Source organism: Cynoglossus semilaevis, chromosome 1, assembly GCF_000523025.1.
Source record: "Cynoglossus semilaevis isolate Cse_v1.0 chromosome 1, Cse_v1.0, whole genome shotgun sequence".
NCBI lineage: Eukaryota > Metazoa > Chordata > Actinopteri > Pleuronectiformes > Cynoglossidae > Cynoglossus > Cynoglossus semilaevis.
In genome coordinates this window covers 28,439,911-28,458,032 of record NC_024307.1, presented here as the reverse complement: position 1 = coordinate 28,458,032, position 18,122 = coordinate 28,439,911, and the positions used below count along the sequence as shown (strand labels likewise).

Below are 18,122 nucleotides of genomic sequence, written 5' to 3'. Positions count from 1 at the left end.
AATCACAGATTTATTTTCAGTGGGCTTTGGTTGGTGTAAGGCAACAGCACTGACCACTCTGCCACCGTGTGAAAAACAAAGCTTTACTATTGAAACTAATCACCAGGTCGGGACTCTTCCAGACTGACTCCAGAGTGTAGGCACTTCTTAGTTAAGCCTATTAAACCTGTCTAGTAATCAGAAGGAGGAGTGTGTGTGTGTGTGAGTGTGTGTGTGTGTGCGTGTCACTTTCTTGCTCTAATCTCTTTATCAGTGTCAGGGTGACAGAGGAGACTCCTCGCCTGGATCAGTCGCTCCTCCTTCCATCCTTTTGGTGTTTCTGTCCTCGCTTCTCCATTGAACCGGACCTCTGAAGGACTTCATCCTGACTCCTGGTGGTGTGGGTGTTCACGTGCATGCGCGTGTGTGCGTCCCTTTGCTTTCATGGCAGTGGGTCTGATGGACAGTTTGTGGATTTAGGCCACGAAACTGGAGGGAACAGATTATCGACTGACAGGTGAGTCAGGAGGGGTTGATGCAGAGGTCGACAAGAATAATAATAATAACAATAACAATTTAACTGTCAAGGGATGGTTGAAGGTTCCAATCTGTAGAAGGAGAATTCAGAATTAGAATCACTGACTGTGTTTCTGGTTCTGAACTGAAGACCCGTCACCAGGGGGCAGCTTTGAGCAGCCGGGAAGTGTGAAGTGTGTGAGGGCCGTGCCATGCTCAGAGCACCTCAGCGGTAACTTGGCAGCTGGAATTGAACATGAAACCTTCCGCACCCAAGTTTGCTTCCTTAACGAGCGAGCCACTGCCCCCTTATGACACTCATTGTAGAAGCAGATGTGGGCCCTGGATGGAGCCAACCTAAACAGTGACCACAGTTTAAGTCTTAAAGAAGTCTTAAACTGTTGCACCTTCTAAACCCCATTCAGTTTCAGAGTTTCAATATAGATGAGGGCAAGTCTGTGACTGTGCTGCATCCCCTGATCTTACCACAGCAGATGTCTGTCTTTGTGTCAACAGACGAAGAACACAGCCATGGCTAAAGTCACCCCATCACCTCCACCTCCTAGCTTTGGGTTAGCCCCGCCCACCACAGCTGTAGAGGACATGGAGGCAGAGCCTGGGATCAGCGGGTGAGTGTGAATCATCATCTTGGTTGTGTCATTGGTATATACAGATAAAGATATTTTAATTTTCAAAATTCCAAGAAAATGTATAAAAAAAATTTAAGTTTGGATTCTTTTTCAGTCTTCAAAGACCAGGGCCAGGAGTTTTGTTTAACATCAACAACAGCAACAACAACGAAGAAGAAGAAGAGTATGACACACATACACACACACTCCTGAAAACACCTGTGATGTTTGTCTGGTGGAGAGGTGAGAGGTAGACGCACATCTTTAGTATGTCTGTGATGTCTGTTCCTTTGGTGTCTACAGGGAGGAGAAGAAGCAAAAAAAGAAGGAGAAGAAAGAGAAGAAGGAGTAAGTTTGGTCTCCATACTATGACTAGGTTTGTTAGAAAGTCTCAAACATTCAGGGTCTCCTCCTAAATTATGTCTGTCCAGAAAGGAGAGACAGGAGAAGAAGGAGAGGAAGGAGAAGAAAAAGAAGGAGAAGGAGGAGAAGCTAAAGGAGAAGGAAAAAGAGAAGGAGAAGGAGAAGGAGAAGGAGAAGGAGAAGGAGAAGGAGAAGGAGAAGAAAGCCCAGACAGAAACGTAAGTTTGTTTTGTTGGGAACCATCACTAGAAAGGAACATTGGTGAAAAAATAAAAAAAACAAAACCATTTTTTGTCCCTGGGTTCAGTCCTAAAGAGGTCACGGTGTTTAATCCAGCTGGAAACACCTACTACTACTGGCTGTTGATCATCACCATCCCCGTCATGTACAACTGGACCCTAATAATAGCCAGGTGACACACACACACACGCAAACCTTTTTATTAGTTCATGTTGCCTAACACACACACACACACACAAACCTTTTTATTAGCAAAGTTCATGTTGCCTGGGCCTTTAGAGGACCAACTGTGAAGTCTGTTAGTTGACGGTCTTTTGAATATCAGTTCTATCCAGCTGCCAATGAACATGAACATTGATTTGGTCTTTTGAACCAGGGCCGTGTGCCCAGCTGTTAGGTTTTGATCTATGTATTATTGCTGGTTAAAAACCTCTCCAAGGGTGCCATTGGGCAACAAGGTTTTGTGCATTGGCAACCCTCTGTCCTCTATAAGGAAACAGTAGGGTTAGGGTTCCCAGGAACCAGATGTAGGTTCAGTCCGTGGCAGCAGGGAACTGTTTTCTAACTAGTTTTGTGGGTGGGTTCCCACAGGTTGTCTACAGACCGGTTGTTTCCACAGTTCAGGAGGCCTCTTTACTAGATTTGCCACAATGTGCTATGGTGTGTCATCAGATCTGGGCATTTACAAGGACCCCAACCAAATATGAATGTTGACAATGTCAGTGGGCCACCAGGTTTGGGTTACTACAATGCACTGTTGACTTGTGACACGTTGAAGTTTTCTTTTTTCAGGGCAAGTTTTGAAGAACTGCAGTCTGACTATGTGGTGTACTGGTTTTTTCTGGACTTCCTCGCCGACCTTGTCTACCTTGCAGACATGTTCTTCAGAACCAGGACTGGTACAGAAAAATGAAAACTCTTGGCACCATGGTGAGACACGCAGAGACATGTCTTCACCATTTCTGATGTTTTTGTACAGGTTACCTAGAGCAGGGTCTCCTGGTGAAGGATGAGCTGAAGCTTCGTGAGCGCTACATGAACAGCTTCCAGTTCAAACTGGACCTGGTGTCTATGATTCCCACGGATGTGCTGTATGTCATCGTAGGCCTCAAATACCCAGAGATCCGCCTCAATAAACTCCTCAGGTTCAACAGGTACTGGGTAACAGGGAGACCACCACGTCAAGTTAGCCGTTAGCTTACAACCACCCAAGGCTAAACACCTTTATGTCAAATAATATCTAGACATCTGTCCCACCTCCAGATTGCAGGAGTTCTTTCAGAGGACAGAGACCAGAACCAACTACCCCAACGCTCTCAGAATCTCCAGCTTGGTCATGTACATCGTCATCATCATCCACTGGAATGCCTGCCTGTACTACTCCTTCTCCAAGGCCATTGGTGATTATGAACCCAGGCTATGGTCTTCTGCTAATCCTAGGGTTTAATGAAAAAGCCCTCGTTGTTTCATGTCTGCTCCTGATTCTACAGGTTTTGGCTCGGACAGGTTTGTGTATCCCGACCCGTCGGATCCAGAGTTTGGCCGTGTGGTGAGAAAGTATGCCTACAGCATGTACTGGTCCACTTTGACACTCACCACCATTGGAGAAACACCGCCCCCTGTGGAGAACTCAGAGTACTTCTTTGTTGTCACTGACTTCCTGGTGATTATGGCTTGAAGGTTTTTTATAAGGTTTTAGTTAAATTTCAGTTCAAACAAACACAACAAACAGTGACCTATTCTATTCTATTCTATTCTATTCTATTCTATTCTATTCTATTCTATTCTATTCTATCCTTGCAGGTGGGTGTCTTGATTTTTGCCACCATCGTCGGTAATGTGGGTTCGATGATCACCAACATGAATGCTGCCAGAGCAGATTTTCAGGCTCGAATTGATGCCATCAAACAGTACATGACCTTCAGGAAGGTTGGTTGGTTTGTTGTTTATTGATTTTGCTTAATTGTTGACTATACAGTGACTGTTTTATATTTTTTTTGATGGGTTGCTCAGTAAATTTCTGTCCAGTCCCAGTGAATTGAGAGTTGATTGGTTGGTTGATTGTTCAGTCAGTAGTTGGTTATTTAAATGAGTGATTATTTGGTTGATTATTTGACAGTTTCATAATTGCCTCTTTGGTTTTTCGGTTTCATTGTAACCTAATGTTTTGATGCAGGTGTCAAAGGACCTGGAAAAGCGAGTCATAAAATGGTTTGACTTCCTGTGGACCAATAAGAAGGCTGTAGATGAAAGGGAGGTGCTCAAGTACCTTCCTGACAAACTGCGAGCTGAAATTGCCATCAACGTCCACCTGGACACGCTAAAGAAGGTTGGTACTCACAAAATAATTTTTTTACCAAAATTCAGCTGAATATAGGAGCCAGGATCCAGAACTTCTTCTTTCCTGTCGTCCTGTAGGTTAGAATATTTGCGGACTGCGAGGCTGGCCTGTTGGTGGAGCTGGTGCTGAAGCTTCAGCCTCAGGTCTACAGTCCTGGAGATTACATCTGTAAGAAGGGCGACATCGGCAGAGAAATGTACATCATCAAGGAAGGAAAACTGGCAGTGGTGGCTGATGATGGGGTCACACAGTTTGTGGTTCTGAGTGATGGAAGCTACTTTGGCGAGATCAGCATCCTGGCTATTAAAGGTGGGACAAAGGAAAAGAAAATAATAATCCAGCGTTGAACACATTTAATATTCATTCTGTTAGCCAATGTTTGTATGTTTCTCAGCTTTAGCTTTATATCTACAGATAGCTTTAAGTCTAAAGTCCCTACATTCCAAGAAACTTCTGACTTCTAAGAAACAAATATCCATGAGAACCAAATTCTAATAAATCTAATAAACATGTTTCTTAGCATTACACAATAAAAAAAATAAAAAAAAATCAAAATCTTCTTCTAACTTACAAACTTCCCTGTTTGTGTGGAAACCATTCACTTCTCCGTAACAGGCAGTAAAGCAGGGAACAGGAGGACAGCCAACATCAGAAGCATCGGTTACTCCGATCTATTCTGTCTCTCCAAAGATGACCTGATGGAGGCACTAAAGGAGTATCCTGATGCTAAGGCCCTGCTGGAGGAGAAGGGAAGGCAGATCCTGATGAAGGATGGACTGCTTGATCTTGAGGTATGGTCATAGCACTGCAAATGTCAAAACTGTGTTTTGACCAAACCTTTGTTGTAAGTAAGTTCCGACCAGTATTGTCCTGTAGGTAGCAGCACAGGGCCCTGACCCCAAAGAAATGGAGGAGAAAGTGGAGAGGATGACCGTCGACCTGGACGTCCTGCTGACGCGATACGCTCGGCTGATGGCCGAACACGAAGCCATACACCACAAACTCAAACACAGGGTCACAAAGCTGGAGGGAAAACTGCAGCCGCCATCACCAGTGGGTGACTGACGAGACGAGGCTGTACCCCACACACACACCTGACACTAACACAGTAACAGAGAAGAAGTAAAGAAAAGTGGCCAACTGGAAATATATCTGTAAGAATAACCTGTAATTTTAATATATTTATTTTAAGAAAAAGAGAGAGAGAGAGAGAGAGAGAGAGAGAGAGAGAGAGAGAGAGAGAGAGAGAGAGAGAGAGAGAGAGAGAGAGAGAGAGAGAGAGAGAGAGAGAGAGAGAGAGAGAGAGAGAGAGAGAGAGAGAGAGAGAGAGAGAGAGAGAGAGAGAGAGAGAGAGAGAGAGAGAGAGAGAGAGAGAGAGAGAGAGAGAGAGAGAGAGAGAGAGAGAGAGAGAGAGAGAGAGAGAGAGAGAGAGCTGAGCTTTTGTAGTTTGTAAGTCATCTCATAGCACCAGTCAAGCTTCAGTATTTGCAGTATACTACAAATACTTAACTCTAAAGAGGTTCTAAAAGCAATCCACTGGATTTCACACTTAGCTTTTGTACAACTGACACATTTTTATGTTGTTAAAGCTGTGCTAAAATAAAATTATTTTATAAAAAAGAACATAAAAATTCAGTATTATTGTCATTATTTGTAGTATAACTAGTGGCGATAGTAGAAGTAGCTTCACTACAACATTTTATACCATAAAATGTATTTGCTTGACAATTGAGACTTACGTTAGCATATGAATGTTTGTTATGCTGATGCTGTAAATGGTCCAAAAATGTATTAGGTTTAATAAATAGTGCCAAACATTGACTAAACTATAAAAAATATATAAATTATATTCGGAATGGAAATAATTAAAATAAATATATGAAATACCTGAAGTTTAAATGTAACTCTTATGATTGGACGAAATAATAATACAACAATAAAAATGCAATTAATCACAAATCTATTAATTGATATTAAAATACACAATACATAAATACAAATGTATTTTAACACAAAATGTCGTATAACATACATGTAACATCCACGGAAAGAAATCTTAAATAAGAGCAAAATGAAATATAAAAAAAAAGTTCGGTCAGTTCTGTCACGGACACGTCGCACTGCCCGATGTGTGTCGCTGTTTATAATGGGAGTTGTAGTTTTATACGCAGACGAAAGTAGAAGCCTAACCTTTAAACCGAACTACATGTCCCGTAATGCCCTGTGTGATGTCGCTTGTGTGACGTTTGAATCTTCTCTTCAACTGCTGAGCTGTTATGTTCTGTCTGTTTGGTGATTTGGTCCAAAGTTGCAGTTAAAAGGCTTCTTAACGAGTTCTGTCTCCGTTTTTGTCTTCAGTTTTAAAGCTTCAGTTCTTCCGGTGCGTGTTTCTCTGTTATAACCTGTCCTAACTCTGAATAAACTTTTGTTTGCAGTTCAGTTTTGTTTGCAGTTCATCTACAGTGAACGTGCTGATGCTAACTGGCTAACAACCAGTTTGATGAAGTGATCGTGTCAGCTCTAAAATTTACAAGAACTGAATGAAACTGGGTATAAACTGGGTTTAAGTGTTTCAGACCCGTAGGTTTTACCCCTAATATACAAGACAAGAGTGTGTTGATAGGTTCTACTCTAATATGAATTAAGAACAAAGCAAATTACTTGACTTGTTGTCAAGCGTCTGAAATTTGGTAAAAATCTTTGGACATTTTACAGAAATCTGTCAAATTAAGGTCACCTCTTGACGACACAGGACAATAGACATATCAACTACTTCTCCTGTCATCATTACGTTTTTCTGTGACTTTCTAGAATGTTCTGGCCTTTGAAAATGTGATCATCTCTAACCAGTGTTTTCACTTAAGGCCCTGTATGTGGCTGCAGGACTTCAGAAGAGGTTTCCATGGAGCCAGCATGGCGTCAACAGGGCAGGGGCCGTGGCCGTGGCCACAACAGCCAAGGAGAAAGGTCTCAACCTTCACAAAGACAATCGGAAAGACCTGGGCCCAACCTTGCTCCTGCAGGAGTGTGGGCTGGAGGAAGAGGAGTACAATCAAAAGTAGTCACTGCTGCAAGTCCAGCGCCTGAGGCTGAATCTAAACTGTCAGCACCGCAGGGTGAGGTCACATTGACAGTAATGTCACTGAATTACTGGGTTTACAGCTGCTTGGTAGTTTATTGTGATTTCTCCACTGTCAGCTATTTCAGTGCAATCCAAATTTGAGGAGATCAGAAAGTCCAACCAAGCTGCTGCCCAGCGATTGGTGGAGAGTCATTATAGCTCCTCCTCCTCTGATGACGATGATAATGATGTTGACCATGTGAAAGATGGGAAGAAAGGAAAAATCCTTGCCTCAACCTTCACTACCTACACAGACCAGATGGGTGAGGAACATCTTCAGTTATTAGAAATGGAATGGGATAGTTTGTCAAAGACCGAAGTGGTTAAAATAGTGTTTGTTTTTGTTCGTTTTTTTCAGGTGGTGATGTGACAGGTCTGGTCCGGACTGGTCAGTATGTCAGTGACCTGTTCCAGTCTGGAGCACTCACCTGTCTCATCTGCATCGCCTCCGTTAAGAGGACACAGGCGGTCAGAGTCTTCTTCAGTTTTTACCGATCCTGATTGATTACTGCTCATTGATATATCTGTTTTCTCTGTCCCACATGTCCCTATGTTTGTTGTTCTATGTCCCATGTCTCACTTCTCACCCATTTACACCTTATTTCTACTGCTGTCTTCATGCCTCACATCTTTTTTCTGTCTTCACTTTTACTGCCGCTCACTCTAATGTCCATGTCTCTCATTTTTGTCTCCCAGGTGTGGAGCTGCTCCAGCTGCTTCTCCCTCTTCCACCTGCCTTGTATTCAGAAATGGGCCAGAGACTCAGTCTTTCTAGTCTCTTCTGTCACTGATGAAGACTTTGGTAAAAAACAGCATCCCTGGCCCTGGTGAGGAAACACAGTGGACAAAAATGTCCTCATGTGTCCTGAGGAAACTTTTTCCTTTTGATAAAGAGCGTTTTCTTTTGTCTTTATTCCTCAGTCCAAAGTGTCGAGCTGAGTATTCTCCCAGCGCCACGCCCCACAGGTTAGTGTGATGCAGAGAAAGCATCCTTCATAATCCTCACAGTAACTGCGGTACTGAAAAAAACAAAGGACACACTTTGAAAATAGATGCCATGTATAATTATAAATTGATTTAAACCACACAGTTAAAATAACAATTAAATGTTGTGTTGTGTTCAGATATCTATGCTACTGTGGGAAAGTACAGGATCCTCCTGCTGACCCCTGGTTGGTTCCCCACTCTTGTGGTCAAGTCTGTCAGAAGCAGCTGAAACCAAACTGTGGACATGCCTGTCTCCTGCTATGTCACCCTGGTATACACACACACACACACACAGACAGACAGATTAACCAGTAAAGGTCCAGCAGAATTATGGGTAGGCACTGATCCTCATTCTTTCAGGTCCCTGTCCTCCATGTCCAAAGATGGTCTCTGTGTCCTGTATGTGTTTGAAAGCTAAGCCCCTCCCCCGTCGCTGTAGCAACAAGGTAGGCATCATTGCACACACATACACTCTAATCACTGACTGTCTTTAATTGCATCAGTCACCTTTTCTGTCTGTCTCTCGCTCAGGAGTGGTCATGTAGGCAGCAGTGTGGCAAGCTGTTGCCATGTAGACAGCACATGTGCACAAAGCCCTGTCACAAAGGTAAACACACACAACAGACAAGCACACCGATTTAATTCTAAATCATTGTGCATATATGACCAATTCTCACCTGTCTGTCTTTGTGGATTTATGTGCGTGTGCGTGTCAGAGTGTTCTCCTTGTCCTAAAGTCAGTGCTCAGCCGTGTGTGTGTGGCAGAGAGAAGACAGAGAGACCATGTGCAAGTCCACAGTGGAACTGTCAGCAGGTGACTGTGTGTTCTGTTCTGTTCTGTTTTATTTTAAAACACTTCTGTGTCTCTCCTGTTGTGTGTGTGTCTTTGTGCGTTTTTCAGCTCTGTGGCGCCATCCTCTCCTGTGGAAACCACACCTGTGAGGTCAAATGTCACAGTGGTGTCTGTCCTCCATGTCCTCGCTCTGTCAGCAGATGCTGCCCCTGTGGCAAGACCAGTGAGGAACAACACACACACACACGTACAAATATAGGCGTAAAAGCCAGACAACTGTTTTGATGGTGTGTGTGTGTGTGTGTGTGTGTGTGTGTGTGTATGTAGAGTCATCTCTGCCATGCACAGAGGAGGTGCAGTTGTGTGGTGACACGTGTGATCGACGTCTGTCCTGTGGGAAACACACTTGTTCAATGAGATGCCACCGAGGGAGCTGTGAGACCTGCAGACAGGTGACACACACACACACACACACACACTGTGACACAGTACTTTCATAGATATTCTTAAACTCTTCGTGCTTTTGTGTGTCAGGAAGTAGAGAAGGAGTGCAGATGTGGTAAATACAGGAAGTTGATGCCGTGTCATAAAGAATATCTTTGTGACTCCAAATGCCCGAAGACCAGGAGCTGTGGGAGACACCAGTGTAGGAGAAAGGTCAGTGCACACTGCCCCCTGCTGCCTGTGGCAGTGCTGAACACAGCATTTACCCTTGAGATGTAGAAAGGTTTAGAGTCAGAGATGTTTGAAGTGGCTTTGCATTGATAATGATTTGATCCAGAACCAAAAGCTCGCATTTCTCCGTTGATGTGATTGAAAATGTTTGAATGAAAATGTTTCACACAGTGTCTGTTATGCCTTAGGTCAGTGTTTTTCAACCTAGTGGTCGTGACACCATGTGGGGTTGTTCTTTTTATAAATCAAACACATGCTATCTTAAATGTTTGTGTGCTTCCACTTGATAATATAAATCGAGTTCCATTATATAAAATGATCTCAGCTAGCACATCTTGATTGACAGCTGTGATCACATGACTGTAAGAAAGTCTCTGGGGTCACAAGAAATTTGTGATGTCAGAATGAGGTCACAAGCCAAAAAGAATTAGGATCCTCTCCTGTATGATATCAGTTTAGAAAATTAAAACTCTCCGGAAAAGACATTATTTTAGAATCAATAAAACTATCATTAAATAAAGAAACAATGATTAAAAGCTCAAAGTAAAGTGGATGATAGCCAAATATTTGCCACAAAATACCTCCAAGGTAGTATGTCATTGCTTATAATATAGCGGTGACCACTAGGTGGACCACAGCCATGGTGTGGACTCAGACTTCACTCCACATGGACACAAACCTGTAACAAATGAAATGGCAATGTTTGTTAGATTTTATCTGAGTGTTTAATTGTAACTGGCAGTGTCTCTTCTAATGTGACACTAATCAGCCAATAGAATCCAGGGATGGAGACAAGCAGAGAGACTTGACTGTCAGTGAGTGAGACAGAAGGTATAGAGAAGGATAAGGTAGAGAGAAGGTCGTCATCCTGGGCCATCCATTCAGAATCTTCTAAAAGTGACACATTATTTTTCCCTGATGTTGACTCAGAACCTGTGGTGATCTTAGGCGCCACCATTACCATCATCTTCCTCATTGTGTCCTGTTTGTGTTGAAATGTCACAGTGATAAGAGAAGGTCGACTGTGAATGGCATCAGTTTTCAATTTGCCTTCTGGTTCCCTTTCATCAGACAGATTAGATTTGAATGTCACCTCACAGCTCTGAGACAGAAACGCAAATGTCAGAGAATGGCGGACTCTAACTCCCTGTTTCCCATCATGCCTTGTGTTTTAGTGTTGCCCTGGTAACTGCCCCCCCTGTGACCAGAGCTGTGGTCGAACCCTGGGATGTCGTAACCACAAGTGTCCATCTGTGTGTCACCAAGGTAACCCTTGATGTGTGTGTACGTGTATGAACAGGTGGAGCCTCTAGTTTAGAACCCTAAAGAACCCTGAACTATGGTGTGGTCCACCAATGTTCTCAAAGGTCCTCTTGTTATACAAGGGTACCCCAAAGTCTTCTCAGGACCACTTGTTGGTGATCTTATGTCTTTAGAAGTCCTCTATTGTCTGGCAGAGTTCTTTTAAAGGGCTCACTAAAGGACTTGTACGTTGATTGTAGTCCACTCTGGTCCCCTGTTGTCCACACTGGTCAATTGTAGTCCACTCTAGTTATCATCAGCCAAGGCAGATGTGATCTGTTGAGTGTCACAGCTGGAAGTCAAAAAAGTGACCACTGCACCTTGTGTGTTGTCTGGATCTGATAACTTCCTGTGTCTTTTGTCCACTCCAGCACCTGTCTGCCTCCTGTTTGGCTAAATGGATTAAAGTTAATTTATCCGTTTAGCCGTGCTGACTGGCTGCTCCGACCTTTTCTAGAAGGCCATAGATAACTCTGTGTGTCCGTTTGTGTGTTCTCTGCTTTCTCTCTAATCAATCATTACCAACAGGAAACTGTTGTTTTTTTCTTTTCCCAAGAAGCAAAAACTCTTTTTTTTTTACTGTGGCATAGCTTGAACATTTTCTCATTGTTTAAATCTGATAGTAGTTTTCAGTGCCTCCTATTGGTGGATTTAGCCTGTAACATTTGACCTTGAGGTCTGCTGCTTCCTCTCCCACCATCAGCTGCCTCTATAAAAATCACATCAGCCCACTCAGCCTTATCAGTTTCATCGGAGATGTGATGTCAGAACTGACTTCCTGTCCTTCAGCTGAGTGGGTTTAAACACTCACTGTGCTATTTTAATAGAGTGTCCACTGACAGGACAAAAACACACACATCTGTAAATAAAGTACAGTGGACCCCCTAGATATGAGCTTCCCGGAATATGAGTATTCCATGTTACGAGTCTCCAACTATTGCAAGATTTTCCTCGTAATATGAGGAAATATCTAGTCACGAGTGCTGAACCCAGGACTGGCATGCATTCAGTCGTACGGCATGGAGAAGCTGCGAGATCTGATGTCAAAGCAGCTGCCGAGATTGTCACAAACTGTGTGTTTAATAAAATAATAAAATATATAAATAAATATATATATATATATATTGTATAATCCTCCTCCTAGCTTAGTGTACTGTCTCGCTCACTGCGCCTTGCTGGGTTATTTTATCCATTTTTATAACAATAATATAAAATGTTTTCTTAATTATTCTTAATTTATTTTATTAATATATTTGTTATTATCTATGTTTTTGATGTTTAGGTGGGGAGGTTAAGCTAGTTAATTAATAGTATATTTCTGTGGGGCTGGAATGAATGATTTGGTTTTTAGTTATTTTTAATGGGGAAAATGCAATCAAGATACAAGTGGATCGAGACAAGAGTGCTGTCGTAGAACAGATTAGACTTGTATCTGGGGGTCCACTGTAGTGCTTCAGTATTAATAGACTTTAGTCCATGTCTCCTGTCCCACAGGCAGCTGTTACCCTTGTCCAGAGATGGTTGATGTTCGTTGCCCCTGTGGTTCCGCCGTCTTGGCCGTACCCTGTGGCCGTGAGAGGAACACGAAGCCCCCACGGTGTAAAGAACCCTGCAGGTACACAAACTAAAACACAGTGAGAATCATCATAGTCTTTGTCATCATTTTGATTTTTTTATTTGTCCACACCAGGACATGTTCCCCAGAATTTGTCTTTAAATTCAAGTCACGGTCAAAACGCACAACTCATCAACTACTGTGATGAAACAGCTTTACAGACACACTACAGGTTAAAGTGACCCAAACCTGTGTTTTTGTGACCCATGTGTGTACAGAACAAATCAAACTTTTTCTGATTTCTCTAGGTAAACAGATGGATGGATAGAACTTAGTTGATTCCTTGGGAGTTTCCTTCAAGAAAATGAAAAAAGTATCCCCTAAATCGTCCAACAATAGAGAAATTTGAGGAGCTACAGCAGTCTTAATGTCGTCCCTGGGTGGGCTTGAACCTGCAATCTCTCAGATTACCATTGAACGTGCTAACTGAGACAACTGTCTCTGAATGGAGGAAACAAACATGGCTGACATTGTTGATGGGGCTAGTGAGTGGAAAGAAAGTGATCATAAAAGTGTGTGTTTACTGTGTGTCTACCTCTCCGTACCCTAAGGACTCCTCCATCCTGCCATCACCCAACCAGAGAGCCTCACCGCTGCCATCCCGGCCCCTGCGCCCCCTGCAGGCAGCCTTGTTTGCTGACGCTGCCAGGCTGCAGCCACACCTGTCCGAACCCCTGCCACGACCTGGTGCTGGTCAAGTCCCAGCAGGTAAAGGAGGAGGTCCACATTTTACTGATAAAATACAGCAACTTAGCTTTGCTTAGCATAAAGGCTGTTTGTGTTTGTGTCCAGGTGCAGTTGGCAGGTCCATGGGAGCAGCCGTCTGAGCCTGCCTTTGTCAAGAAAGCTCTGCCATGTCCACCGTGTCAAGTTCCCATTCCTACGTGAGTCGCACAAAAAAAAGAAAAGACTTCTAACTCACAGACCAAAGTCCATAGAGAAAATCAATGATTTTAGCTCACAGAGCAAAGTAATAAATAAATATAAAATTAGAAGTTAAAACTTGAAGATGCTCAGAGCAGTTGATCGGTCACAGGGTTTAAGTTCCATTGAAAGGCTGACATGTTTGTTGTGTTTGTCTTCAGGGCCTGTTTTGGGGAACACGAGGTAAGAACTTGTACCACTTCCTGCTTCAGATCTCAGATCCAGCTCCATCTCCACCATCCTCCACTCCTTTCCCTCCCTCTGTTCTCCCTGTTAGATCTCGTCCTTCTCCTCCCCTCCCCTGCTCCTTTCTCTCTTCCTCTGTTCGCCCTTCCTCTCTCTCTCTTAATATTATTGATTTGATATTCAACTCACTGATTCACCTTCAGACGTTTTTCTCTCTGTCTCAAACTCTTTATATCTTTTTTTATTTTGTCATGTTTTGTCCCCCTCTTTCTGTCTCCATTTCTTACCTTTTGCTTATGAGCTCAAGCCTCTTCATTTTAATCATAGATGACAAAACCTTGTGAGGCTCAGTTTCAGTGTCAGTTTCAGTGTCAGTTTGTTATCATGAAAATAGTGTTGCTGGGCAAGATTTAAAAATTTGTATATTTCATTAATTTTTACTACTTTCAGTTACTTAACTATGGACTGTCAACACCACAGTCTAAAGATATTTAAAATGAAAATGTTCATATAAGAGTTTAAAACCTTTGTTTTTCTGTTCATGTGAGAGCTGCAGCAGTCTTAACTCAGCTTCATCCACAAATGCTACTATTGCTAAAAATAAAACCGTAATGTACTCTATTTCTGACTAACAAGACAGTCTCATTCTCTGTCAGGTCAGTCCAGTGCCTTGTCATCGCCAGGGTCAGTTCTCTTGTAAACGACCTTGTGGGCGACCTTTGACCTGCAGCAACCACAGCTGCAGCAAGGAGTGTCACTTGATCAGTGATGGCAACAAGGTGATGATATCATCAGTACTGTAGCATCAGATGATCCTAAAACCCATTACTAACCTTCTCTCTCTCTCTCTCTCTCTCTCTCTCTCTCTCTATTTCTCTCTCTCTCTCTCTCTCTCTCTCTATCTCATATTCCCGCATTCCCTCATTCCCTCCTCAGAAGTGTGAGGTGTGTGAGAAAGCCTGCTCTAAGCCCCGTCCTCCCGGCTGTCCCCACCCCTGCTCCCGCCGCTGTCACCCAGGGGACTGTCAGCCCTGTGGCCAAATGATCCGTCAACGTTGTCACTGCAAGATCAGCATGGTTTACGTAGAGTGCATGTCAGTGCTGACAAACACACACACCTTAATTATTACTGTAAGAGTATAATTAGGTTCAGATAACTGTATGTTTATGACATGACCATAGCAAATTATGTTCTTCTACAGGAAGTTGACATCAGCTGATAAGGAGACAAAGGTGATGCTGACGTCCTGCAACAACCAGTGTCCAAAAGAGGTACAGAGATGATGTCATTCAAAGTAATGCACTGACATGTAACAACACTGTCTACACTGTGCCGTCCATTTACTAAGCAGACAGTCCCCTGATGTCATACGCCTGCACTGCTGCGTAGACATTAGCATATGAGCTAAATCTGCTAACTGGAGCTAACACAGCATGTCTTTTTCCATCTGGAGGACACCAGCAGTAATTTAAATGTGTTTGTAGTTTAAAACAGTACAAACAGAACAAATATAAGAAGTCATTTAAAATCTCACTGTTAGATAAGAGCCTCGAGTGTCAAGCGGCAGTTAGCTGCAGCGGTGACAGTTAATATAGAGGCTGTTAGTTAGTCAATTAATCTTTATCTGATATAGCACATTATCATAGTACAGCCAAATGTTTTTTTTAATAAATGATAAACAGACTGTTGAGCAGAATCAGAACTGTTGTTTTTGGTCTGTGACATCCTAGTATTTCTGCACGCACCAAAACATACTTTCACCAGGGATTGATTTAGCTTTTTCATTTCCTCACACACACACATGCATGGTTGCAATAACAAACATTTGCAGTGGCTGCAGCACTGGAATGTTTAGGCACACACACAAGAAGGCAAAGCAATTTCCTCAAATGTATTTGGGCACATTTCTTTTCACGTCACTTCAAAAATCAACATCAATAGAAGAGAGCTTCACATGAATACAGATATAGCATACCAAAGTTCATATTGAATGCCAATGATTTAGCTCACAGAGACACTGTTACGGCCATCACTAAATGTGTTATTTTAGGCTTTTATGTGTGAAATTGTAAAAACATTAGATAGTGCACTTTGTAAATGGACTTAAAAGAATAAGGCAACTAAGTAGTCCAGCTGGAGTCAGGAGTGTCTCTCTCCCAGACCAAACTCTATAGTTAAAATTTGTGAAGTCTAACCTCATTAAGATGCAGGGATTGCTGGTCCACTGCTGCCTCCTGTGGTTAGTATGTGTCACTAAGATTCAATCTGAACAAGTTTTGGCAGCAGTAGACTATGGTGTGAAATCATTGGAAAGGTTGTGTAGCCAAGTCAAATCTGACTGTGTGTCAGTTTTACACAACCCTCTAAGTCACACTGAAGGTCTGTAAACAAACACATGGAGCAGGTTTGTTTTCTTTTCCCTCATGTTACTTTCAGACATGTTTGATGTCATTGCTGGTTTCTGAGAAACAGATGAAAGACTGTGTGTGTGTTTGTGTGTCTTCACAGCTGACCTGTGGTCACCGCTGTAAGCAGATGTGTCATCCAGGTGTGTGTGAGGAAAAATGTCAGCAGAAGGTGAAGCTGCGGTGTCCGTGCAAGAGGATAAAGAAGGTACAAATAAACACACACACACACACACACAGACCCATGTGTGGATAAATAAACACTGTTATGAAACACACACATTCACCCCAAGGGGTAAACCGTAGAGCAGCTGCTCCTCGTACCAAGGATAACTTGAACCAGACAGGAATGACTGAAACAGAGAAAAGAGACTAGAAATAGAGAAACTGACTTTTAATATAGTTCCTAACAACATGCTTGTGTGTGTGTGTGTGTGTGTGTGCACGTATGTACGCAGGAATTTTCATGTTCTCTGTCGAGCCAGTGTGATGTTCAGTGTGATGACATCTGTAGAGATCAGCAGAGGAAAGTCAGCCAGGTAAGAACAGACACACAAATACAGACACTGTGACACAGACACACATGCACAGAGATATATGTACATGTATATACACACACATGCACATAGATGCACACATACAAACATACTGTCAGATTCTTACCGGCTGTGTGTTGGTGCGTGTGTGTAGCTAAAGGAGGCGGAGCAGAGAGCAGCTCAGGAGGAGGAGCAAAAGAAACTTCAGGTCAGTTCACAGTAATCACAACAAACATCACTTCTGTAAAACAAACTTTATTTGATCTATTAGGTGAAGAGACAGAGCTCAGTATCCACCACAGGCTTTTCTGTGATTCCATCTTAAACATGTTTTCTGTTCGTTTAGGAGGAGCTGGAGGCGTTTGAGAAGCGACAGCAGCGAGGAGGGCGGAGAAATAAGAAGCGGGGAAGGAGAGAGGAGGTAGAGGACGAGCAAGCCAGAGCAGGGAGATGGTGGAGGTGGTGTGCCGCCTTAGTCCTGGTGCCACTGGGTGGCGCTGTGCTGTCTGCAGCTGCTTTCTACCTCGTGACCAAGACCTGATCGACTAGCCAGTCTTCAGGAACACGTGAGAACAGAGCCCTTTGCCTCAAAACCTTTGTTTTACCTAAAATTATTCGGTTTCAGTTTGATTTTTTTTCAATCGAAACATATAATCGGACAATAGACTATTTTTATAACTGAATTAGCAGTTTCCAGTTTTCAACTGCCCCCAATGGTGGTGTTGCATCGTTATAGTGTTGCATCATCGGCTGGATGAATTTTCATTATGGAATCAGTGGAAAGAAGAAGCTTAGACTGTCCCCTGGTAGAGTATGGAATGTTAACCTCACAAAAGGAAAATTATGTTTACTGTGATGATTGTTTATATTTGATGTGACTTGCAAATAATGTCTTGGTTGTTAACATGTAGTATTAGTCATTGTTTTTCTTTAGACCCACAAGAGGGAGGCTGTTTTTGTCTTATATCTGTAAATTACTAGACTTGATTTTGGCCCAGTCTATGTGGACTGTAAACACACTTCACACTTCTTGAATATGACAGTCTAAGACCGTGAATAACAAAAGTTTAAATGTTCAATTTCATGTCTGTACAAGTGATGATTGTTTACATTATTTTCCAGTCAACGCTCTTGTGATTTTTCATTAAGTGTGTGTTTGATTCAGACATTTGTTAAATTTAGATAGAAAACACTTTTTTGACAGTCTGTAGGCAGAGAGCTTCTGATTGGTTCCTTAATTATTTGGGGTGAAAAAGTTTGAACATTTAATTGAAAATGTACTTCTCCTTCTTTGTCTTTTTTTTTGAAAAGCTAAATAAAAACAAGAACAAAACTTTTTTTTTCTTTTATATTAAACGCCAGACATTTGTCAGCCTGTACAATGATGTAGTACTACAACTAGTAACTAAGTTTAGTTTGGAAACACACCACTACAGTAATACAAGAAGTTAACAATAATTATTTATATTATTAGGCAGTTGTGGCTCAGTGGTTGAGGAAGTGAACTTG

The 18,122-nt window shown here is 42.5% G+C and overlaps 2 protein-coding genes across 3 annotated transcripts; both read left to right on the top strand.

Annotated features, from left to right (window-relative positions):
• The first annotated feature begins 381 nt into the window (after positions 1 to 381).
• Positions 382 to 5,271, top strand: cnga1b (cyclic nucleotide gated channel subunit alpha 1b). Its single transcript, XM_008324766.3, has 15 exons — positions 382 to 496; positions 1,012 to 1,124; positions 1,240 to 1,308; positions 1,428 to 1,472; positions 1,556 to 1,705; positions 1,795 to 1,899; positions 2,520 to 2,626; positions 2,707 to 2,881; positions 2,991 to 3,127; positions 3,218 to 3,390; positions 3,531 to 3,656; positions 3,904 to 4,056; positions 4,146 to 4,377; positions 4,684 to 4,859; positions 4,945 to 5,271. Exons 2-15 carry the CDS (start codon positions 1,027 to 1,029, stop codon positions 5,131 to 5,133), a joined length of 1,935 nt encoding a protein of 644 aa, XP_008322988.1. The 5' UTR covers positions 382 to 496; positions 1,012 to 1,026; the 3' UTR covers positions 5,134 to 5,271.
• Positions 5,272 to 6,293: 1,022 nt separating this feature from the next.
• nfxl1 (nuclear transcription factor, X-box binding-like 1) lies at positions 6,294 to 17,940 on the top strand. Of its 2 annotated transcripts, none has more exons than XM_008324748.2 (25): positions 6,294 to 6,448; positions 6,933 to 7,184; positions 7,267 to 7,452; positions 7,548 to 7,657; positions 7,886 to 8,016; positions 8,111 to 8,155; positions 8,314 to 8,447; positions 8,537 to 8,622; positions 8,708 to 8,783; positions 8,893 to 8,990; positions 9,078 to 9,192; positions 9,297 to 9,421; positions 9,504 to 9,626; positions 10,820 to 10,910; positions 12,441 to 12,561; positions 13,113 to 13,269; positions 13,354 to 13,445; positions 13,647 to 13,668; positions 14,328 to 14,450; positions 14,608 to 14,765; positions 14,874 to 14,943; positions 16,181 to 16,285; positions 16,536 to 16,616; positions 16,768 to 16,821; positions 16,960 to 17,940. In XM_008324748.2, exons 2-25 carry the CDS (start codon positions 6,971 to 6,973, stop codon positions 17,152 to 17,154), a joined length of 2,712 nt encoding a protein of 903 aa, XP_008322970.1. In that variant the 5' UTR covers positions 6,294 to 6,448; positions 6,933 to 6,970; the 3' UTR covers positions 17,155 to 17,940. The 2 variants fall into 2 exon arrangements, with proteins under 2 accessions (XP_008322970.1, XP_008322976.1); XM_008324754.2 differs by having other exon boundaries at positions 6,295 to 6,448; positions 6,952 to 7,184.
• The last annotated feature ends 182 nt before the right edge of the window (positions 17,941 to 18,122 follow it).